This window comes from Oryza brachyantha, chromosome 5 (genome assembly GCF_000231095.2).
Source record: "Oryza brachyantha chromosome 5, ObraRS2, whole genome shotgun sequence".
NCBI lineage: Eukaryota > Viridiplantae > Streptophyta > Magnoliopsida > Poales > Poaceae > Oryza > Oryza brachyantha.
In genome coordinates, this window is record NC_023167.2 from 15,463,552 (window position 1) to 15,488,263 (window position 24,712).

Sequence of the window (24,712 nt, forward strand, 5' to 3'; positions counted from 1 at the left end):
GTTCATGAGCGCCACGAACATCCCGTTAGTCGCAACTAGCAACACGCTGGTGAGCGAGACGAGCACCGCCGTCGAGAGGTCGGTGCACCGGCTGTGGAGGGCGCCGGGCGGCAGGTGCATCTGGAAGTGCATCAACACCACCGCCAACACGAACGTGATGAGCAGCGAGAAGCCGCCGGCCTTGAACAGCAGGCTGACGCCCTTGGCGATGTCCTTGTAGCCGGAGACGCCGGCGACGATGGCGGAGCCGGTGATCCCGATGACCTCCTTGCCGAAGGCGGTGGCTCGTTCCACTTGTGGGTCGTTGTGCTGCGGCTCCCGGCGAGGTGGGTGAGCCTGCGGGAGGAGCTGTGCCTCGTTCTCCATTGATGCTCGATAGTTTTTGCCGTGTTCGTGAAGACACCAACGAGATCTCTCGTATATAGAGAGGGGTTCGTATCAAAGATTCAAAGGCGATCGTGTGGCGCGGGAAGCTTCAGAGAAACAGCCGGGAACAAACGATCGAAATGGCAAATCTGCGGAGATGGATGATTCTGCTGCCTTTCACCTAGGGGGTGTAAGTGGGCAAGCCCGCCAACCCGTTTAATTGACCTATAAGCGGGTTGGCGGGCCGACCCACTTACACCTTTACTTTCACCCGTCTTTTTATTCCGCTTATGTTTGTAAGTCTAAATTTTAAATTTTTTAACTTATATTTTGAGTTGATTTTATGATATTTTATCGTAATTTATTTTTTAGTATTTAATTTTAGATGTTTAAGAACACATATATAAATTGTTAGTAAACTATACCATGATACATGAACCTATGAGGTAGGTATAATCTGGTGCAACAACTTGTAAAATATATATTTCAGTATATGACTTGTATGATGTATGTAAACCATGATTAAATATGCATATATACTATTGTTGTAGTAATGACATATGCCAAAAGACAATTAAGAAAAAATGTATTTATTTCTTTCTTATGAAAGTAAATAAGAAACTCTATAACCGTATTACCGTTGGAGCTTCTTGTACGTGCAATTAGAGTTCAATAACATAACATGATTATTAACTTCTTAAATCGATTATACAAGAATTGGCTAATATATTGACGTGCAAACCTTTTGCGCGTTCGAGAAAATTATACCAGAATTGGTGATAACGGCAGGGAGCAAGCAAAGATGGAGCTAAACTATCAATTTCTTAAGACCATGTTCTTGTATTATTTACACATCGTTAATAATTGTTTTAAGTTTACTTTTTTTTCCAATTTTGACATAATATTGTTGTAAAGTTCTGAGCGAAACAAGAGTACTAGCTATAGCTTACCAATCAATCAAGTTATATCTAGAAATATATCTACTTAGGTGTAATTTAGTTAATTTCTTAGGACGCGTTCTTTGCCCCCCGTAAGTTAACTTATCCAATCTCGTTTTTCATGCACACGCTTTCCGAACTACTAAACGGTGTATTTTTTGTAAAAATTTTTTATAGGAAAGTTGTTTTAAAAAATCATATTAATCTATTTTATATTTTTTAATAATTAATTAATTATGTACTAATCTATTACTACGTTTTGCGTGGCAAGCATAAGTTAACTTATGTCCATTTGGCCGAACGCGGCCTTAGTTATATGGGCTATTTTTGCGTTGGCACGCACACTTCATACAAATGGTTATATCAAAAATATGCATCGCAATGGTGTTGTTCAAACCAGCGCGTTTTTCCTTTTTTTCCTCTACAAATTTAGGAACAATAGCACATTTACCACTGATTCAAAATATTATTTCAAAACGGTGTTCTGCCAATCTGCCTATTCAATTTATTGAAATTCCACCTTGGTTTATTATATTGGCTAAGTATTTGGGCTCCTGACCTCCGTTGATGATGATGTTCCTTGCAGCATTCGTCCAGACAGGCCAGTATATTCAAATGCATGCCTCCATGGTTGTGATAGATGTACACCTGCACCCATGCTCGTTCTAAAATATAAGAATTTAGGTTGTGTTGTTGTTTAGCAAAGATTAAAATCAAGAAGAAAATAATATGGTGCTCTTTAATAAATGATGAATAGATATGAGCAGGAGAGTAGGTGAAAATAAAATAAGAAGACTCTTAAACTGAAAATGAATGATAGGATAATTAGTACGGTAAATAGTGTTAAAAATATGTATATTTTAAGATAAAATTTAAATACTAAAAATAATTATATTATGTGACAAAGTGCGTATCATTAACCTGTCTATGCCAATGGCGTGCAAGGAAATTTCTAAGAAATATTCCTTCTTAATGCAAGGACGGGCAAATCTCCTACGTCTTCCCGAAATCTGAAAGAAACAGCAGGTGATGGCTGAGCGAAGTAACAGAGCTCTTACACCCATTTTGGCGCCCTGCATGAAAGGTTTTCTCAGTTTTGCGTTGAGAACTAAATAATAAAGTTTGTATATAAATTATTTACCTCGTTCTGCAGCACAGGTGAGCTGAAGTGAAGACTCGTCTTCTCCATTATTTTGTTCTTACCAGACAAACTTTGAATTTTCAACCTTAGAATTAAAGACGATTTTGAAACTTTTTATCATATTTTATTTTTCAGCCCCTGCTTTTAGATATACAAGACCACTCATATATAATTTTTATTCATAAATTATTTTTCGTTTATAAATATGCAGTTTTATTTTTCTTTTTAAAATTCAAATAATCACCACCGAGGTCTCTATTATCTTCACCAAATGAAATGATGTCTACTTAGCAGCTGTGGAGTAGACTTAATGGCCCTTGCCAGCTTTCCCCTTGATTTCATTTATGCGTCCTTACTGTAATTTCTATGTTCTTCGCCTATTTGACCGGCGAGGCAGGAAAAATATGCATCTTGTAACCGCGACCAAGACCGGGAAATTCTACTTGTGGAATAAGAAGAGTGTCACCAACCACTCTGCTGAGAAAAGACCAACATAGCACAATATCAAACATTTGGTCACCTTTGCTGTTTTCCTACATAGGTGGCCGCAATGTTCACTACAATTTCCACGTAGTCCATAAACTACAAGCCTATGCAAAGTAATGGCCATGCTGAGCACATTTGATCAACACAAGTGGTGAGATTACACAAGCTTTGTCCACAACAGGACAACTAATCTTGATGTTTGGTAGCCTTGATTGCTGCTGTGCTTCACTATATTGGACTGTCATTCATCATTTAACAACTCGGTAGAGTTTCCTGTCTTGACAGGCCCCAACACTTCGGTAGAGCACATTTTATAGTGCTCAGAATTGGGCAACATATGCAAGTATACAGTAGTACTATTGTACAAGTGTACATGCCTTCTAGGGTAAAAATGGCCAAGAAAGAAACATTGGAAATCACGATTTCCATATTACTCATTTATGTAAGAACTATAGAAAAATCTCTAACATATGCCAATGTTAATAGGACAAAACGCTCTTCTGAACTTGGCTATGGCTGTTGCTACACATGCTGCCTTAGATTTTATTGACATTACAGCATGGTTTATGATGGAAATGGAGGGGAAAAACATTCATAGTTAGTCGTGTCTTTTCTGTAGCGGTGATGGTGAGTTCGTGACAGAGGTGCATGCTGCTGCATGCTATGACTACTGGTGATCACCTTGTCATGTCCAAATAACATCCTTAAGTGATGGCTTAATATCCTCTTTTATCAACTTTTGATACTCCAATGTGTCTCCATTGGTCTTCTTCAACTCAGCTAAGAGAAAAGAAGGAGCAACCTCAAAAACCTCTGCATCAACCTCAAGTATACCCTTCCTTCCTTCCTTTGTTGTGGCCAATTTAAGCACTCTATTGTCAGTTTTTGTAACTTTGAGCTTCAAGCGTTTAGCCAGTCCTTTCAGCTTCACAAGTACGGTCGCTGATGGATGTCTGGATGTAAATCGCGCTTCTCTTTGGCCATACCTTTCACCAAATAAACCTGATAAATCAAATCCTGTAGAGAGAGAAATGATGTCAAATGCATTCAAGTTTTGCAGATTCGATGGTTCTTGATTTATTTGAGAACCAATACAGGTTGTTGGGTCAGAAAAAGGAGATTCACTTGTACAACTCTTTCCAATTTCACCTTTCAGTGCAGATATAGAGATGAGTTGTCTGTACCAAGCACTTCTCTTTATCCTTGAGATAGACATCCTAGTACTAGGATCGGGATCAAGGATTCCATAAAGGAGTTCCTTCAACTCAGCCGAAAAATAACGAGGGCATTTGTAATCAGCCTTTGCAATCTTCCTATACATTTCTATGAGATTTCTCTCATGGAAAGGAAGATAATTGGCCACAAGCACAAAGAGAATCACTCCACAAGACCACACATCTGCCTTTGAGCCAGTGTAGCCTTTCCTATTAAGCACTTCTGGAGCAACATAAGCTGGTGTTCCGCATGCGGTATGGAGAAGACCATCTTGGCGCCTTGACTCGGCCAAGGCACTTAATCCAAAGTCAGAGACCTTAAGGGTTTCATTCTCATCCAGCAGTAAGTTTTCTGGCTTCAAGTCACGATGATAAACACCTCGACTGTGGCAATAGTCCACAGCAGAGATCATCTGTTGAAAATATTTTCTCACGGCCTCCTCATTGAGCTTTGCCTTGGAAATTTTGTGGAAAAGTTCACCACCCTTAGCATACTCTAGAACAAAGTAAATCTTGCTCTTGGTAGCCATTACCTCAAAAAGCTGCAGAATATTTGGATGCCTTACCAATCTCATTATTGATATCTCCCTCTTTATCTGCCCCATGAGACCAACTTTCAAGATCTTCTCCTTATCGATCATCTTTATTGCAACAGACTGACCAGAACTAAGATTACGGGCATAGTAAACCTTTCCAAAGGTCCCTTGTCCTAATTGTCTCCCAATTTCATACCGTTGCATCAACACACTTCTCTCTTCCATTATATCAGCACCACGCCCAAATTCAAAATAGGTCTATCTACAGAGTAATACTGACAGACACATATCTCTGCATTCTCAGGTGAATCACTTTCAGTCTTTTAGTCTTTACTACCTAGATGTTACCTGCAAAATGAATAGGCCAAGAATGGCGGATTAGTCCCACATCTATAACGCAAATGGTTGCATCGCAAGTAGTATTACATGAACCGGGTCAGGGAACATCAAGAAGACATTTTTAAGACACTTCGATATATTTTGTTGTGGAGCAATGGCATCCAATTCTAAAACATTCATCGAATCTTATAGCATCTTGCAGTACATTGGTCTTCAAATCACTAACGACATGACGAAAGGGAAAATGAGTTCCCAATCGGCACCAACTCACAACAGATCGCTCCTCAAATCCAGCATTGAAGAATTCATAACCAAATTATTCTCACCTAATCAGCTGCCGATCGAACCAGATCCTAGCTCCGAGAGGATTGGTCCCATTCGATTCGATCCCGGTCGTGCGACAAGCAAAGGGCGATTCTAGTCGGTAGCACGCTCGACACGGACGCCCTCGCGCCCTGCATTACACGGCGGATCGCCTGCCCGCTAGACGAGGGGCTTGGGCTCGCTTTCGGCGTGGTGGATCTGCTCCCTCCACCGCTCCGCGTACCTATCCCTGTCGGTTGGCGTCGAGCGTTCGCTGCGGCAATGTGGGGACGACGAGACGAGGCGGTGCGGTGCCGTTGCAGACTTTTTTCTAGATTGGCCCCTCCGCTTTTGGGCATTTGTGCATCTCACCAACTCATGCGATGTCGATGGGCTCCATTGACCCAAATGATGATGGGAAAATCGGGACGGTGCTACGGTAGGGTCTATTTTCTGCCAATCGTTTGAGACCATTCAATTAATTTAAAATGGTAGGAATAAATAAATAAATAAAATCAGAAGTGTGAGTCCATTACTTCAAGAATTCATACATTTATATAGAAATCATGTTAATTATGTCTCTGAGGAGAAAACCTATGATTAAGAATTGCAACATAAATAATAAAGAAAAAATTAAATGGATGCTATAAAGCTAAAAAAGTATAATTTATCCTAGAGCTGCTACTGTCGTTGAGCCAAGCATGCATGCGTATAGCAGTATTTTTTACTTGCGGGTTCTACAGTAGCCGCACCTATGGATGGCATGATCAGTTTAATATATATTTTCTTTAAGTTATAGGCGCAAACTTATTTTGGCGGCGGTATGATTAATACATGCCATTAGAAGCATATCACATAATTGGAACAATTATTTAACACATGTATTAACAACACGCCACGACATCGTGCTAGGTAAGCGAAATAGATTTTCATTTATTCCGATAGTCAATTATCGCGACATTGTTATGAATTTATAATATCTCACTTTTATTTTTACTACAGCATGTGTGGTCGCCAATCTAACCCTTCAAATAGGTAGATGTGAAATATATAGATGTCGAAGTAAAGTTATTTATGCTATGTATATAGTTTTATTTCTCATAAAGGGGAAATGTTTAAGTTGATTAATCTTATCTATCTATCCATTCTTATTATAAAATGAAGTGATCAATTTATGAATACTCTTTCGCAACTCAAAGCAGGTATTCGTAGTGATTGAACCCATGCACGTAGTGCGGCGATCATATGTTCCGTTACATTATTTTGACATGATTTTTTGTGTTATTTTTTTTTATTATCTCATGGCAGGTATTCGTGACAAGTGAACTCATGTGCGGAGTACATCGATTATATATTTTATTATTTATTTTAATTAACTTGATTTTTGGTGTTGTTTTTTTTCATTATGACTCATGACAGGTATTCATGATGAGTGAACCCGTGCGCGGAGTCCAGCGATTATATATTTTGTATTATTTTAACATGACTTTTGGTGTTGTTTCTTTTCATTATGACTCATAGCAGGTATTTATGATGAGCGAACCCGTGCACGGAGTTCGGTGATTATATATTTCATTAACTTGAGGAATCATAATTTCAATACTTGTTCGTGATCTCGTATCAACAAACCAAGTCAACAAAGTCTATGACGTTGCATCAAAAGACCAAGTTAAAGATTAAGATCTTCGTATATCTCATTGTGATTTATATCAAAAGACCAAACCTACAAATGAGACCTTGATATGCTCTTGCTTTGCAAGAGACGAAAATTAGGAGAAGGCAGGAACCAAGAGGGTGTCAAGTTTCTTGATTTTCATGGAGCGTCGAGGAGGCGTTAGCATTTTACATGTTCACTGCCTTGTCGGCGGCAGTTCACCAATGCCTCCCTCCTGTTTGGAACGACAAAGCAAAGATGAAGAGAAATGGCAGAGTAGCTAGACTAGCAGAGCAGCAAGCTTGCGGCAGTATGTTGTTGTATCCTGTGGGAAAACTGCAGCAGCGTACCAAGCCCCTCTCAGCCTTCTTCCTCTCTTCTCATTTTGGACCTCTATTTATAGTGAAAGAGTAGAGAACTTAGAGTTTCTTTTTTTTTTTTTTTGCTATGTGCGTAGGCAGTATTATGTCATAGTGGGTTTGACTGCATAAATGCATGCTTTATTTGAAACTTCTCTTTCTTTTTTACTCAATGTGTAAATCATGCATACATGGAGGAAGTGGAGAGAGTGGGATTGACTTGCCTGTGCCTTTATTTGGGTAACAAGTGGCCCTTTTAATTTTCAATGGTTTATTATGAATGCATGGTGGTGAACCGTGAGGACTTGGTCCTTTCTATGTCTATTTTTTTTCATGGTTTTACTAATTAAATGGAAAAGGGAGTGAGACTATTTTCTCACTAGATGCACGTGTTCCTCCTATTATTATGTTTAGTTTAAATATTAACTAACACAAAAACACACCCTTTTATTAATTTTTTAGTTATTGAGCTGAGCTTGTATATGTAATATATATATTTTTATTTCTTGTCCTTTCGATGTATTTATTTCTTGTCCTCAAGTCAATGATAATATGTGTGTGTGTGAATGAATAGTCGATTTATTTTGTATGCGCTAATTAATTTTAATGAGACACACGTATGCATTATATTAGAATCTCGCATATTTTTTGATCAAAAGACAGTGAGGGAGCCCCACAGTATAATTTCATTAATAAAAGAAAGTTACAAGACGACTCGAAGGCCTAAAGAGTTTACAAAATGTCAATCATGATTGAACAGTCGTATGATGAGTTTCCTTTAGTCTAATTATAGTCTCACATATTTTGTTTAGTACTGATAAACACATGGAGCATTTCTTTATTTCACAACAGCTAATCTACACATATATAAAAGATTTATTTATTGGATTACCGTTGGAATAAATATTATACGGTCCACGTATTTTCCCCATTTTTATCATTGCATGTTGGCATGATATCACCCACGGTTAAATATTATGATTTCGTGACGCGACGAGATATATATATATATATATATATATATATATATATATATATATATATATATATATATATATATATATATATATGCACACACACATATACACATAGATATACGTATACGTACGTACGTGTATATATATATATACATATATACACCACATGTATATTAAATATTTTTATTCACGTTGTGAATACTTTGGTGCAATTATTTCACCTCAGCCATGTATGACCATTTTTATGTTGTTTCATCTACCCTTTTAATCATTTATATCATTTAATCTGGATTATTTTAAATATTAATTTCTTAGTGTGTCTATGATTATATATTTAATTATATTTAATTCCGAGCCAAAACATGTGTCACCACCAACCGGCCCATCTAATGATCAGATCAAAAGGCCCACATAGTGAGGCCATGTTCAGGCCCATTTAGTAGCCAGAATCACAAGTCACTAAGGACAGGCTGTCACTGTGTATGGGCGTCCTCTCCAAAAGGGAAAAAAAAGAAGAAAAAAAAATGTGGAAGAACACTGCACAATCACACTGTTGGTGAATGCATAAAATCAGGCATGGTGTCATCAGGCCGTGACTATTCGTCTACACTGTTGATGGTTGGACGGGTCGGCCGCCACCGGGGTTAGGTCCATGAACAGAGAGCGCCACTGTGGGAGCGTGAGTTCGCCTGGGTTTTACCGCTTCGGGAGAGGTGGTAATAAACTCGGGAGCGCACGCAGCCACACACACGCGCTGCCCCTCCCCGCAGGTTAACCGTACGTGCGTGCGTGTGTGCATCCATCCATCCATGTGTTGTGACTGTGAAAACTCACCAGCAACGCACCAAATATCTGCTGCTGTGCTGTGCTGTGCTGCGCTGCCTGCTGCACGGCTGCAGAACATGTCGCGTCACGAGGGTTAGGGTTATGTGCGTGTTTTTCTTTTTTCCCTATGCACGGTTCAAATATGGCGACATGACACCATCGGAAGACAGGGTGAATCTTGTTATAGATGAGTACCTGGATATATGTATATACACTTGATCTGTTACCCGGCACAGCAGCGGGAGATAACTAGGAGGAAAAAAAATAAGGCCAAAATTTGCCACTCGAAGTTTGAGTTATTTGCTAAAAAATACCACAAGATCGTGTCTCAGGGGGTGTTTGGATTTTTTTTCCCTGTCACATCGAATGATTGATACTAATTACAAGTATTAAATATAGACTATTAATAAAATCCACCTTATATTCTGGACTATTTCGCGAGACGAATCTACTAAACCTAATTAGTCCATGATTAGCGAATGTGATGCTACAGTAAACATTTTCTAATAGTGGATTAATTAGGTTTAAAAAATTTGTCTAATGAAATAGCATTTATTTATGTGATTAGTTTTGTTATCAGTTTATATTTAATACTTTTAATTAACGTCCAAATATTCGATGTGACAAGGGAAAAAAAAGTCTCTGGATCCAAACAGTCACTCAGTCAAAGGGCACCGCAAAAAAGTAATATGCACTATACACCAATGATATTATTTTATAATTTTCGTTCATTTGGAGAGAGAACATGATGAAAGTACCAAAATAATATTCTTGAGATGACGATGATGCTGAATACAAAGAGCAGCTCTTGCTTGTCCTCCTCTACATCCACTGCATGGATCTCGCCGAGCCTCCTTACCTCCTCCTTTCAGAGCTTGTTCTCGTTGTCATGCTGCTTCTTCGATACGAAAGAGACAATGGTATTCTGATACTTTCATCGTATTTTCTCTCTAAAATAAATAAAAACTATAAAATAATATCACCGATATCGAGTGGCTAATTAACATTTTTTCTAATATGCTCTTTGGCCAAATCACATTCTCGTGGTGTCCTAAGAACGCAAACTTCCGTATCATGCAGCTAAAAAAACGGAGAGATGCATCAGAATGACACAGAAATGTACTCGGTAGTATTAGTATTTTCACCAGGAAGCGAGGTGCTACTAGCTAGCCAAGAATGATATGCGCAGCGATCACATGAAGAGGCGCCTGGGGCAGCAGCTTTCCTCACCTCCTCCTCTGCGCGGCCTGCGCCATCGCCCTCGTGGTAGGTCCAACCAAAAGCCATTGCGACAGTAGCCCACCACTGCCACAGCCACGCAGGGCCGCTCCCCGGCCCAGGCCCCGGCCCCGTGCGCCATCCGTCACGCGCGCATGCAGCCATGCTGCCCGGGCCAAGCAGCTCGCTCAGCCTCAGCGCGCGGCGGATGGTCGGTTCGGTTCACCTACCTGCGGTTGCGATCGAGACGGCGCACGCGACGGGCGCCGCGAGTGTGTGCGCGACGAACGGGCGATGCATGCCACCCGCGAACGGTGGGTGGGTGTTGTGATTGTCACGGCATGTAGAGGCGGTTGCGGCACTTGCAGCGCCACGCCTCGGGGTAGTACTCCGTGGTGACCAGCACGCCCGGCGGGACGGACACGTGCACCGGGGAGCACGGGCTGCAGCTGCCGCACTTGGACGTGCACCGCGGCGGGTGCGACCCTGGCCCTCCCGACAGCAGGCGACGCCCGGCGTGGTGGCCACCACCCTCCTCCTCCTGCATGCACACCCCCAATTAACCAGTACTCAGTTGTACTCATTAGTCACGACTCCGTACGTAAGGCATCGCCGGTGGCGCCGTCGTGGGCAGCCGGCCGGGACGCGCCGCCGCGGCGCTCGTGTTGAGCGTACGTTGTGGAGCTACCAGCGACGACGGCGGGGCCTTGTGCAGGAACTACCGTTAAGACTCCTGCGTGCGCATGAGCGCATCTACTCCGATCTGTTTGCAACTTGAGTTCGTGTGGTTTGACTCGTCAGCATGTAGTGTACTCAAGTACCATCAGCTAGTCAGCTGCTGGCGTCAAAACAACTAGCGCAGCACAGTGCAAGATGCCTAGCTAGGCAGGCCGCGAGGATACTGACACGGTGGTTTTCTACTTTGAGAGAAAGGGGAAAACTCTTGTGCGAGGAGAGACGCAGAACTCACCAGAAGGTCACCGGAATGGGCTCCTGCTCCGTCCAGCCTACCGAAATGATCTGTTCAACGAGAGGAAACTGAAACGAGTTAACGCCTCGTAGTCGTAGCATCAAAACGTGCTAAAAGAAACTAGAGTTCTGTGCAGCAACAGCAGCACAAGCATCTTAAGTCATCAAACATATCCTTGTGGTTCTCCACTCACTCTCTCAGATCTTGAAATCCGCCGATTCGCAGCCAGACGAGAGGAAGAATGAAAGGAGGTACACCAAAGAACCCACTTTGTACGTAGTACAGAATATTTGCACGCAGAGAGTAAGAGCTTGCCAAGAATCAGAGCTAAGCTAGCTAGCTTCAAGTGCTAGCTACAGCTTGGCACTGCTGCTTACCGGGGAAACGGCGCACTTCGTCCCCGCCGCCGCTCGCAGCGAAGCAGCCGGAGCGGCAGCACAGCTGCAGCCAGGTCACCGCAACCGCCGCGAGACATGCGACGGCGAGCTTGGATCCGCCGCCGATCCACCTCCCCGGCCGGTTCTTCGACCCCATGCCGCTGCTCGGCGTCACACAACTGCTAGCAGCAAACGCTATATAAGCTCGACGCCCTCTGGAGTAATGAGCTTAGCTACTGTCCGGCCGCCGGCGGAAGGAAGAGAGATTAGCAAAAAAATGCCGACCGGCTGGCTGGCTGTTCGGTTTGCAGGGGCGGGGGGAGGAAGAAGACACGGAGACGAGGGCGACGTACGTGCGACCGTGCTGTGGGTGCGTGCGCCGGCCGCCTTCGTCTTGCTCTCGGCGACTGTAGCTGCATCACGACTGGGAGTGCAGCTCCCCGCTGAGCTAATATACCCGCTCCATCCAAGTCCCCGAGAAGCGGGCCAAATTTAATATCGGAGCAACACAAAGTACGGCGTAGGGTAGCAGCGTTTTCATGAATTCAGTCGTTCACCAAAGTACCCCGCTGATCACGGTCTCTCACGCAGTCACGCTTGTTTTCTTGTTCTCGAAACGCATCCAGAGTGGCCCGGCCTGTGCGCGCGCGTCGCTTGTTCTTGCGTCTGCTTATGCTGTTGATGTACTCATGTAATCCCGTTTGATCAGCATTAAGTGCATAGTGTGTTGCTAATTGGTTGGCATGTTGTCGTTTAAGCTAGAGATCGGGACAAACGATTGTCTGCAGGGTCCAACGTTCGCGTAGAAGACTGATCGACTTGTTATTGTTCTCAAATGAAGACTTAGTTAAATATTCCAAAGCGTTGCATGCACCCTCACTATTATGTACGTAAATATGCACGTCGTCCTACTCCTATTAACAGCTACGACAACTTGTTCCGCATATTTCATGATCAACGAAGTCACCGTAAACCCTCGCTATCGACAGTTTAAGTTTGAGTAGGTTCTGCCCCAAGAAGCCTAACCTCATGTTAGCCATGTAAAGTCTAGGACTTAAACCTAGGTGGACAAGTTCCGCTATAAAAGCGCCGAATCAGTTTAGATACGCTGAGTTCACTTCTTATCTGAGATAAAATGATCAATCGGAAACAATATTATTAAAATCAAAATGTTTTTTTTGTCTGTTCTGTAATTTTCAACTTTCGGGTTTATAAAATAAACTGTTTAGTGGAAACTTAGTAAATTAGAAATATCTTATATATAGCTAGAAATAGTAAAGGATAACACATTTACATAAGAGTAATTTTACGGTCTCTGAGAAGGTATCAAGAGATACCACTTTTTTCTATGTAAATTTTGATATCTTAAATACTAGGAGATAACAAAATTTACGCTCAAATTTTGGTATCTCCTGTACCTTCTCAAGGATTATAAAATTACTATTTACATAAACGATACTCGGTTGGTCAATTTCCACCGTATATAATTTCACCCTTACCTATCATTCAAATTTTGAGTATCCTTACTCTCTATGACACTCTTTCTCATCACCTTGCATGGTTAGGTGTGTAGGAAAAGAAATAAGTGAAACTCTCCTCGAATTAATTAATTTTCCCGTGTTCTTGCGATGAAATGTGGGGAGTGCTAGAGTAATATCCCTACAGTTTTCTAGGTTCGTTTCGCTTTTCTTCTGTTCTCTTTCAATCCAAATATAACCTTAGCATTCCTATGATAATCCACCATCCTAGGTTAACCCGTCATCATTCTTGTTTTCGTTACCTAAAGCCATATGAGTCAAGGCTTCTTAATTCGACGCTACCTAAAATGTCAATGCAGTGTACTTTAGGGCATAGATCACCAAATTGAAGTACTCTTACGGTCTTACCTCCTATTTAGTACACCCTTCAAATTCATGGTCAAACTTATTCTCTTCATGACCTCTAGCTCAACGCCATGTTATTTTTATTCCCATTCTCCAAATTCATAACATGGTCATGTAGAAATATTACTATGTGTGGCACCTCCATAGTAATCCATCTCAAAGCTCAAATTTTCGATGCCGACCCAATGCTCTACAACCTATCCTCCAAGCATGTTTTTATTTGAAACAACCCACATAAGATAGTTCGATGTCAGATAACTATTCCCTCTGTTTCAAATTATTAGATTTTTTTTATCTTATCTAGATTTATTTGTGCGCTAATAAATTTAGACATATATATTGATACATAGATAAATCTAGATAAACCTAGAAAATATTATCATATGAGATTTGCTCTGATCAAAATAAAAAATACCTTAAGGTACCGGTATCTTGAGATATTTTTTATTGTTTTTTGTTGGACTGTAAAATTACTTTTAATATAGAACGAAGAAAGTAATTTATAGCACCTACCTGCCTTGTTCGCTCTCTTTCTTTCTTCGCTTGTCCCTGTTACTTTTGCCTTCCGTGGGTTAACAAGGACGGCAGGAACTAGCTAAGAGGACCACGTTGTTGCATGTGTGCACACAAACGCTGTGGTACCTATCGGACTTACGCAAACGCAATGGTCATTTTAGTGGTCCAGACAAACACACGAGATGAGGACTCGACGGGGCCAAGGTAAGGTCTTGTCTTCGTTTTTTGTGGTCAAGTGTTTCTGCAGCTGTTCGATTTGCCTAAAGATTCCTGCACGAGATTAATTATGCCCTGAATCAGTTCACCTAATCACGGCGCACTGGAGAAACATGCTATGGATCAAGTACTAGTAGTCTCTAGGTTTTCTCATTTTTGTGTGTCAATGTGCTAATGCATGCTAGTCAAAGAGTGGCTTGTGTTTTCGATCGTGGAATCTTGATCCCTCCCCGACCGTGGGGCCTGTCTGCTTGGCCTCTCCGACACGCAGATCTGGTGCAGAGACAGCGATAGATTTGGACCATCGTTTTGGCGACGCAGCATTTGCCGATGTCAAGAACCTTTAAGAGCTTTTACCTACTGATCGACACTTTCACAGGCAAGCACGTTTTCCGATTTGACTTAAAAGCGCTGTCACTCTGCGTAATGCATGTGTGAATCTTTGGTTAGTTTCATAGTTTGGATGCTTCAAGCCTTCAAGTAAATACATTATTGTTCGCTATTACAGAACTTACCGTGAACATGGCTACCGTAGCACACACCTAGCTTGCACCGGCGAGGCTTTGCATCCATCACATCAAGTGACCTGCCATTTCATCAGCTAACTGGCCGTGGCTCCATTTTTCGGACCGACCATAAGGATCTGAGCCTGACCAGTGAACAACCCCCATGGAGGCACTCAGCATGCAATGGCATCAATGCCCAAATAATTGGGCAGCTGATCCAGGATGATCAGGAGGAGGAAGAAACAACCAAAGTCCAAAGCCTTCGATGTGAAATGGAAGCGAGGCTAGCCAGCCGGCCGGCCGGCGTACGTCAATCTCAGCCTATCGCCGTACGTCTCAGGCATCCCGATGCCAGTCACTGACCTGTCCCTTCACCGGCCATGCCCTGCAGCACGGAGCTTCTTCTCCTCCTACCAGCAGGCGATCGACCGCTCCATCTTTGCATCTTTCAATCCAACTCCAACTGCAGACAGAGACGTCGACGCCTGCATGGATACCGGTGACTAGACCGCTTGCGTGACTGCGTCGATCGAGCCGCGCGCCCGCGTCGCCGTCGATCTGATAGCTGCAGCAGCGGCAGCAGCAACGGTAGACTAGTGCAGCTAGCTCTTGCCTTCATGGCGAAATGGTCGGCTCGAGCATCTCGGCGGCATCTCGCTGTGTTCTCCGAAGAGACCTGTACGACGTCGTCGTCTTCCGCTCATGCATGCATAGCAAGGCGTTTGGCTGGCCGGCCTCCGGCCATGTCCGGCCGGACGGCTCGACCGACCGATCGTGCCGGCCGTCTCGCGCGATCGAGCAATGAAATTCCGGTTGGTAACTGCGCGAATTGAAAGCGATGAGCTCCAGGTTGGGTCACATCAGCTGAGCCCTGCTACGTACTCGATCAGGATCGTGTACGTTTCAGAGGAGGGATTGGCATCTCTGCATTAGCTATCTAGCTCGTCGGTGTATCCGTCTCTTTCGAGCTGCTCGATCGATCGATCTTTCGCTGATCATGCGTGGTCAGGTCATGTGCTTCAACAGTGGCACATGCTGCTGCTCTCCCTGCCTGCTTCCCCTCTATGCGTGCTGTGCGAGCGATCGATCGACGCACTGTACGCGCTGTTCGTGCCACTGCCGTTCGCTGCTATAAACACTTTACTGATGCTGCTGCTAGCTGTTACTACTCACTACGACGCGCTTGCTGTCTATTTGTGTCATTGTGTGTGTAGGTACGTTACGTACTGCAGAGTAAAGAACTCGTTAGGATTGGACCGATGGAGAGTTTGCAAGAGTGAGGCTAATGAGATCGGTCATAACCAATTATATTTACCATCAAATTATGGCCATGTTAGAGCTTTTGTTTTCGCTGGGATAGCCTACGTCATGCATGAATATATATACATATGTCCTCCGTTTCAATGGCCACTCGCTCAATCGAGAGGTCCATTTAGGCCAGCATTAATTGCGTGCGTGCCTATGACGTCGTCGTGTTGGCCCACATGTCGGGCACAGAATCGTGCGGCTGATTGAGCTCCGTTGCATGCGTCCATCTCTAGCCATTCATTGTTGTCCTCATGTCACGCTGCTCACAATCAAACTGTGATCAGCGATGAAGACGACGAGGGAGGGTGCCTGGACTGAAGCCACAAAAGGAACATTTCAAAGAGTAAAGGGGCATTGTTTATTTTCAGCCTCTGAATTATGAAGTAAAATCATACTTGCATTCCACTTCAATTTCAGCCTCTCTAGTTAGCTCTAAGCATAACAATGGAGTGAAAACACAGGCATGGATCCAAGGAGCATGAACAGTAGACGCACTATATACATATGAGTAGTACATGACCCCATCAATTAAGAAACTACCAAGTGCTACGAAAGATGCATGCATGCTGTGCATAGTGGCCTGGCTCATGTGAGATTTGTGTACAATCGCAATATATATCGCGACGTTCGAGCAGACAGATTTTCTCCAGGGGGGCCAGGCCATGGGGTCACGGTGACTACTACTACTCTAATTCAATCACCTTTTTTCTGCATTGAGTGAAACTGTGAGCTTGTGATCTGAAGTCTACTCAAGCATATGACATCTATCTCCGTACATGTCCCACTCGCAATTAATTGATTTGCAAAGCAAGTTAGGAGGTGTTTAGATTGAGAAAATTTTTAAGAGAAGTGTCACGTTAAATGTTTGATCGAATGTCGGAAGGGGTTTTCGGACACGAATAAAAAAACGAATTTCACGGCTAGCCTGGAAACAACGAGACGAATCTTTTGAGCATAATTAATTCGTCATTAGCACATGTTGGTTAATGTAGCACTTATGGCTAATTATGAACTAATTAGGCTCAAAAGATTCATCTCAAAATTTCTTTCATAACTGTGTAATTAGTTTTTTGATTTATTCTTTATTTATGTGTCCAAAAATTCGATATGATGTTTTTGAAAAAAATAATTTAGGAACTAAATGAGGCCTTATATTGCTGGGTAGGGCTACCTAGCTTCTCAGTCGGACTGTTGGAGCTTGTAAGGGTGCTGACACTACTGACCGTTCTTCTAGTTTTTTTCGTATTCGCAGCAGAAAGTATGAGTACAATTAGGAGAGGATGAAAATGGTAAAGTTAGGAGAGCATGTTATATTACTAGCAGAAAGTATGAGTAGAATTACGAGGGTGAAAATGGTACAAAAATTCTTGACTTATTGATATCTTTTCTACAAAATAATATAAAAAAATAGTTTCATTTTCTACCGTTTCTTTTATTTCTAGATATAGTTTTTTTTTCTAATTTCTATCAGTCTCGTATTGAAGTTGCCACTAAATAAAAATAGGAGATTTTTCCCACGTAATTTATGTAAACACAATTTTGGCTTCTATATAAAACTGAATATGATTTGATTTCACATAAAACTCTTAAAAAAATGGAATTGGATTATATATCTCTCCTACTTTATTCTCTGTTTTCATGCATACGGTTGTAGTGTGTATACCAATGTATTTTTAAAGTAGAATTGAACTCTTTAACTTATCTTTTTATAAACATAATTGTATTTTGTATACAACTACATCCATCAATCTCTACTGCTATAATCTAGACCACCTATGATCCGAAGGTTGAATTCTTCTATCTTTTTTTCAGGTTAATACGTGAATTTCAAACATTCAGAGAACGTGGTACATCTTATAATAATATAATATAGATAGAAATATAGTTAAAGCTAACAATAGGATGTATTTGCATTTCCTTTGTTTCATAATGTAAGACTTTTTAGCATTGATTACAATCATATAAATGCTTTTATTTATATTTATATATATATATAATATGTATTAGTCAATGAATAAATCTATACAAAGCTAGAAATTGTTCGTAATATGAAATGAAACGGATGGAATATTGTATTGATCGTGTAGCAGTTAGTAGGTTTTCCCATTGAAATAAGTCCACTTGAGGTCCCTCAATTTATCGTCCGGTCTGTTTTTCGTCCTTGGCCTACAAAACCGGATATAACCGGTCCTTGAACTATCAAACCGGGGCGAAAGAGGTTCCTCAACGGTTTTGAAGGTGGTTTTGGCTGACTTGGCGCTTATTGACTAGGCCTCCATCCCACGTGGCACTGACATGGCGCTTACGTGGCAATTATATATCAGAAAAATAGTGGGCCACATGTCAGCCGCACACACAAAAATAATTTAAAAATAGCAGGCCCACGTGGGCCCACAGTTAGCTACCCAAAAGAAATAAATATGGTGGGTCCCACGTGTCATCGCTTCTCCCCTCTCAGCTAATAAGTGGGCCTACTGTTTTTCTGATATATAATTGTCATGTAAGCGCTTGTAAATGCCACGTGGGATGAAGACCTAGTCAAAGTAGCCATGTAGGTGCCAAGTCAGCTAAAACCGTCTTTAAAACCGAGAGACCTCTTTTGTACCAGTTTTGATAGTTCAGGGACCAGTTATATCCGGTTTTACGGTCAAGGACGAAAAACAAACTGGAGGATAAACTGAGGGATCTCAGGTGGACATATTCCTTTCCCATTTCTTGCCAATAGGGCCTGCGTGCTGGCGCACTGCGCACATGCGGCTCGCTAGCACACACTATTGGCCGGCCCATCTGGCAGCCTTGCGCTCCACAGTGCTTGGCCACCGATGCATCGCACCTCCCGGCTGGGCTTGCCAGGCCAGACACAATTAGGCCTAGGCGACGAACCAGGCAGGCAGGCCTGGACTCTCTCTCTCTCTCTGTTCCTCCGTTTTTGTCCTGCATTCTCTTTTCCTCGATTCAAAGTATTACTACTTCTTCTACTTTAAAATATAACTATATATTCTCAGATTATTCTGCGGTCTTTTGCATATGTTTTTCTGAACTGCTAAATAATATATCTTTTGCGAAAACAAATCTATATGAAAGTTCATCATTAACATATTTCTATAGTAGATTTTAACTTTCCTGTAGTTTATTTTATTATTTATATCATTAAAAAACCATAAAAAACAGATAATATTTTATCTTTCATCTATCTTAAGAAACACAGCCTTGTAGATGGTGTCAATCGACCTATCGATTATGAGAAAGCAATACTTGGAGATATCACGTAGGTTGTGCCTAGTCGATAAAGCTATATTTGGAATGAATACTTCTTTTAGCGTGTTTAGACTTGGATTGTGGCCATATGGGCTATGGCTGCTTCAAACCGGCGAGGTTCTCTGCGGTCCGAGTTCCACCGGACAACCTTCAACCCTACTTAAGCATGCTGAAAATGCTGTGGGGGAAGGAGTTGTCAAGGTATCCATAGCGATTTTCATATCCTAATAATTTAAGCTGGGCGAAGAGTTCGAGTATCTCACAAAATGAGCGAGTAAATCTGCATCCGTTTCGCACGTCGTACGACAGGTAGGGACAAAGGCGGTCGAACACGGACGAAAAACATCGTAACCGTTTTCTACTTTTCATTTGAAAACGAAAACGAAATCGATAAAGTTGAACACGAAAACGAACACGAACATACAAAATATCTAGAATGTCGGAAACGAACCAATTCGAATGGTATTCTATCGAGCACGGTCGGTATACGAAAAAATTAATACGGAAAATCAACTCGTCAGCACATAAATATATGTCTACAATTGAATCAACCACTAACAAGCTAAATTAAATAATCAAATCAAATTAAACAACCCAATGGTGAACTAGCTGAGTAAAATTAAAGCACAACAAACATGAGTCCTGCTGCACAGTAGGATTAATAATATTATGAACCAACTGCTAATTAACCATAAATCACATGAGGGAAACCGGAGAAGCAGCAGGAGGTGGAGCACTGGAGCTAACGGAGGGAGGGGTGGCTGGGCGACCTGGTAGCCAGCTAGATGGAGACTGGAGGGATGGGCTTGCCGCTCACGGTCGAGGGAGGAGAGGCAGCAGGAGGACGAACCGCTGGAGGAGCTACCGGAGGGAGGAGCCGCCGGCGGGAGGAGGAGCAGCACGAGGTGGAGCCGCCGCCGGGGGGCTTCTGCGGTCCGCCGGTGGGGAGATGAGGCGGAGGCGCCGGTCCCGTGGAGCCGACGCAGCCAGCCAGCCACGCGCAGACGCGCCCACGCAGACCCAAGCAGCGACGCCGCTGACGCAGGTCACGAATTCACGCAGCCGCCACCTCTCAGCCTCAACTCTCAGGTCGTGACTCCTGTGTCACGAGAAGATAGGGTTTTCATCTAAATGGGCTTGGGCTTTGACAGTGAATGGATAGTGAGCCGATTTCGGTTTCAACCGAATTTAGAAATACGGAACGGTTCCGGATAGAATGCAGAAATATAGAAATCGGTCGAATAAGCGTAAAATAATTTTCGTTCCGTTTTCGTATTCCGAATTTTGTGTTTCGTTTTCAAATTTTTAATATTCCGAATTTCAGTGAAAATACGAATTCGATCGGTTCAAATGTAGAAAACAGTTCGGTTTAGAATATTTCTGTACCGTTTTCATCCCTAACCACAGCCACGCGCAGCTGGTGCATCTTGCTCTAGCAAAACGCATGCATTGTCGATCTGCTACTAACTTTTTTCAGCCCTATCCCGATCTAATTCTCTGAGCTCGAGATTTTCGACCAAAACCAGGCTGGAACACCGGCACACCGCCGCCAAGATTTCGAACCCCAAACCACGGGCGAGTTGGGGATGATCCCGTGCAAGGACCAGCCGCCCGAACGAGGGAGCACGCCATTGAATGGCCGTGTGCCCACGCTGCTGGCTCTGCACTGAAATCCAGGAAAACGAGCAGACTGCCAGCGTCGCCAGGCGGGCAGGGCACGTTTGGGGCCGAAAGAAATCTACGTGCCCACCACAGCAGCAGCAGCCAGCCGGCGCATAATTTTTAGGGGCTACGCTGCACGCCACTCGCCCATAAATAATATCGTCCAAGTTATAAAATACAAGTATGTTTTAGGCTGTTTAATAGGGAATAAGATGTTAAAAAATTTCACTTATAGTCACTTTAGCAATTACTTTTTTAAGTTTTGAATTAATTAGATTCACTGTCAAATGATCCGATTGGCTCCGTAATCATTAAAATTATATAAATCGATGGAAAATAATTATATTATAATATAAAATTTAGGTCCTAGAAATATCCAAATTTTGGAACGGATAGATTGCTATACTAAATCTGGTCGCGTTTGTGCCCCAACTTGCCAACTTGCTGGAGGGATTAGTCGGATGAATCGATACGAACACTCACTTTGCATGTGGCTGGTTCCAACATTTCAACTATTCAAGCCGCCTGTTGCCGTAGCCTGATGACTGGTTCGGATTCCAACATTTCAACTATTCCATGAGAGCACGGGGTCAGATTGGATGCGCATGCATCTGGAAGTAAGATGGACACGGTCAGTGTAAGTGAGATCGACACGGTCAGTTTTAGCGAGGCTTGTGACGGTGGATTCCTGGATGGTTAGGTGCAGCTTTCCATGTGCTCGATCAGCCCAGGCCCCAGATGGCCAGATGTTGGGATCGGATATTTGTTTATTCACCAACTACGAAAGCACATATTATACATCGCTCTCCCTAGTTCTCATTTGGAGCTTGGGGTTCGGGTTTTAACAAATGCTACTGAAACCGACAAGTCGAAAACAAGTCTGCTATAGGAGAGAACGAAACAGGAGAACAAAAACCGCACAACCCGTAATAGTACATTTGTGTGTGCAGTGTGATTTCCCTGCATTGTTGCAATCGTGTGCATTGAAGTCTATTTTCACTCCTAGGCTTGTTTATTTTATCATCGCCTTCAACCATGCCAATTTTGCCGAGGTAACACATTTAACATGGTCTTACCATCCCAGTCCACCAAACTTAGGTATTTTCGGTGAAGTGCTCTGATTACGGTGGAACATGTTCACCCAAGATTAAATTCTAGACGCACGTGTTTATATTTACGGCATCTATGGTGACTTTAACGATATCAAGATATGACTGACCAATCTTTGGAGGTATTCATCCAAGTAGTGTGTAACTGTGCATTCATAAGGGTGAGTACATGCACGTTATGAGAAAATACAGTTTGTCCTATGTTTCGCAAATAAAAGAATGTTCAGTAGTTCCGGGACTTTCTTAACGAAGACACAAAACTTAGTAATTTCAGAAGTTTCGTCATATGAAAACATGACCAAAATTTAGAAAGTCTCCAAACTTATTGCATCCGACATTACCAGAAATTTGTAACACCAACATTATCAACACTTGACGTTACCAACATTTAGAAGAGTTGAAAATGGCAACGACGTGAACAGGCCATTCATTCAAAGTCCATTTAAAACCCGTATTTACCCCCACCGCCAACCCAACCCTCACTCTAGAAGCAGACAAAAATCACTTCATGACATGTTTTTAGTTAAAAATAATGTGATGAAGCGAGGGCAGCCACGCATGGTGATCGTGCCCAGCGAAGACGATGAGATGAGAGTGTCACTCGGGAGAATGATGAGGTGAAGGGATAATATTGACTGTTCATGCATGAATCTTGGCGTGCTTTGCGCCTTCCAATATTTGACAAAATTGTCTCTGCTTTTCAACTAAGTGTGAATAAGGCTACCCTTTTCAGTGAACGCTATGCTTCATCCGCTGTAGGAAGATAATTTTATTTTGGGATATAAAGTTTTTTATGTTGAAATAAGTTCATCTAAGAACCCTTAACTTATCAACGAATTTGATTGTCGTCATCCAACTAGAGAATCATATGGTGCAGGTCCCTCAACTATCAAAACTGATGCAAAACAAGTTCTAACGCGGTTTGGATAACGGTTTTAGCTGACGGGACATCTCTATGGCTAATTTGACTTGTTTTTATCTGACGTCACATAAAAGTGACGCGTGAAGCAAAATTTAACAACTAAAAAAAATAAAACAAAATGCGGGACAGGCACCGGGACAGGCACCGGCAGGTACGTACGCATGGCATGCATGAATGTTGAACGTATATGCGTGGTGTGAGATCTATATGATGCTCGATCTAGTAGCTAGCAGCCGATCGTCTGTCGTTGTCTTGCGGCGGCGCGGGACGAGCGGCGCGCGAGACGGGGGCGCGACGGAGAGGCGCAGGGGCGCGGGACGGCAACACGGCAATCTACGATCTCTCTCAACTTCTAACCGTTTTGATGATTTAATCTGTTTTTTAAGTAGAATATCTATAACTGTTAGAGATAAAATAAGTTTTTCTTTACCATATTATTTATAAATTTACTAAAACAATAGATTTAGAAAATGATTTATGTCTACTTGTTGGAGTTGCTCTGGCAGACTCTCCCCCCATCTATCTGCCTGACTATCTCCATCGCACCCGCGGGGGCGGGGCCGGGGCCGGGGCCGCTTCTCAGTCTCAAACCGCCACGCGGGTGTCACACACCCGTACGTGTCGACCACCACTAGCGGCGCAACTAGCGCGCGTATGCGTATGCGTCGCGTCGCGTCCCCCTGCCCTCCTGCATCCGTCTCTTCGATCGCCTGCTCCCACGCCCGCTACGTCCAGTACTAGTAGTAATAAATTTACCCACCCACACGACGCACACGACTACGATGGCTTGATTCACCGGCTCACCTCACCTCACCGCGCACCACCACCACCAACACCACACGCACGCACGCACGCACGGCCCCGACGCACGTCGCTCTCCAAGAGCCATCCCCCACGACGAGTGCGCGCGCGTCCATCGCGATTGCGGCGCCCCCACGACGTCACACGCCCGGCCCGCGCGCGCAGGCCCCGTAGCACGCACACGCAATCCTCCTCCCGCCCCGCGCATCGCGTCGCCGTCGCGTCGCGTCGCGGGGAAACGAAAAAAAAATCGTTTGCGGCGCACGGGGGCGTACGTGTACGTGCGGACTGTGCGGATGCGTGTGGGTTCGTCTCCACGTCGTGCCGCCCACGCGAGAAAGAACGGGTGCATCTCCCCGGGCGGCTTGGCTTTGCTCGTTGGATTAGTAGCTGGAGCTTTACCCTTCTCCACTAATTACCAGCCAAATCCAGGCCGGTGGCCAGAGGTTGACGCCGCTGCTGCGCGTGCTGCCGCCACGTGCCCGATGGCCGCTAATTCTCCAGATCGATCGTGCGGCGTGTGGTTTCTGATCAAGTCAAACGTTAATCCGGTTACCATGTTGTCATTATTTTTTTTGAGTGGATTAGGACGGCTGGTAAAATAGTTGTTAATTAGTCCGCATGTGCGTGCCTCGATCGATAATTATCTCGCGTGTTCCGTGACTGGTAAAACCTGTTTCACTCCTGGGGCGGTCAAACCGGCCGGGATCCTCTCGTTGCCGGATCCGCGAAAACTTTGACCGCTACGTGGCAGCTGCTCGTGCATGCGATCCGGCTAGCTTATTTTCGCCTTTGTGTAGTCGTCTTGACGTGAGATGAGATCGTTGG

The 24,712-nt window shown here is 43.3% G+C and overlaps 2 protein-coding genes across 5 annotated transcripts; both read right to left on the reverse strand.

Moving 5' to 3' along the window:
• Nucleotides 1–2,909: 2,909 nt before the first annotated feature.
• Nucleotides 2,910–5,666, reverse strand: LOC102721932 (CBL-interacting protein kinase 28). 2 transcript variants are annotated; one of them, XM_015837869.1, is made up of 3 exons: nt 5,347–5,666; nt 4,081–5,029; nt 2,911–3,948 (listed from the first exon to the last, which is right to left on the reverse strand). In XM_015837869.1, the coding sequence occupies exons 2-3, from the start codon at nt 4,904–4,906 to the stop codon at nt 3,617–3,619; spliced, it is 1,158 nt and encodes a 385-aa protein (XP_015693355.1). In that variant the 5' UTR covers nt 4,907–5,029; nt 5,347–5,666; the 3' UTR covers nt 2,911–3,616. The 2 variants fall into 2 exon arrangements, with proteins under 2 accessions (XP_015693354.1, XP_015693355.1); XM_015837868.1 differs by having other exon boundaries at nt 2,910–5,029.
• A 4,127-nt stretch (nt 5,667–9,793) lies between these two features.
• On the reverse strand, nt 9,794–12,155 carry LOC102722218 (EPIDERMAL PATTERNING FACTOR-like protein 2). 3 transcript variants are annotated; one of them, XM_040524707.1, is made up of 4 exons: nt 11,989–12,155; nt 11,704–11,882; nt 11,327–11,376; nt 9,794–10,036 (listed from the first exon to the last, which is right to left on the reverse strand). In XM_040524707.1, the coding sequence occupies exons 1-4, from the start codon at nt 12,120–12,122 to the stop codon at nt 10,007–10,009; spliced, it is 393 nt and encodes a 130-aa protein (XP_040380641.1). In that variant the 5' UTR covers nt 12,123–12,155; the 3' UTR covers nt 9,794–10,006. The 3 variants fall into 3 exon arrangements, with proteins under 3 accessions (XP_040380641.1, XP_040380639.1, XP_040380640.1); XM_040524705.1 differs by having other exon boundaries at nt 9,794–10,897; XM_040524706.1 differs by having other exon boundaries at nt 9,794–10,897; nt 12,057–12,113.
• Between the last annotated feature and the right edge of the window lie 12,557 nt (nt 12,156–24,712).

Bases quoted from the DNA above. Each gene is read 5' to 3' on its own strand.
- LOC102722218 (XM_040524705.1), bottom strand. From the start codon at position 12,122: ATGCAGCTACAGTCGCCGAGAGCAAGACGAAGGCGGCCGGCGCACGCA. The intron at 11,377-11,703 runs GTAAGCAGCAGT...CTCGTTGAACAG, and splicing joins CGAAGTGCGCCGTTTCCCCG to ATCATTTCGGTAGGCTGGAC. The intron at 10,898-11,326 runs GTGAGTTCTGCG...GTGTGCATGCAG, and splicing joins CCCATTCCGGTGACCTTCTG to GAGGAGGAGGGTGGTGGCCA.
- LOC102721932 (XM_015837868.1), bottom strand. From the start codon at position 4,906: ATGGAAGAGAGAAGTGTGTTGATGCAACGGTATGAAATTGGGAGACAA.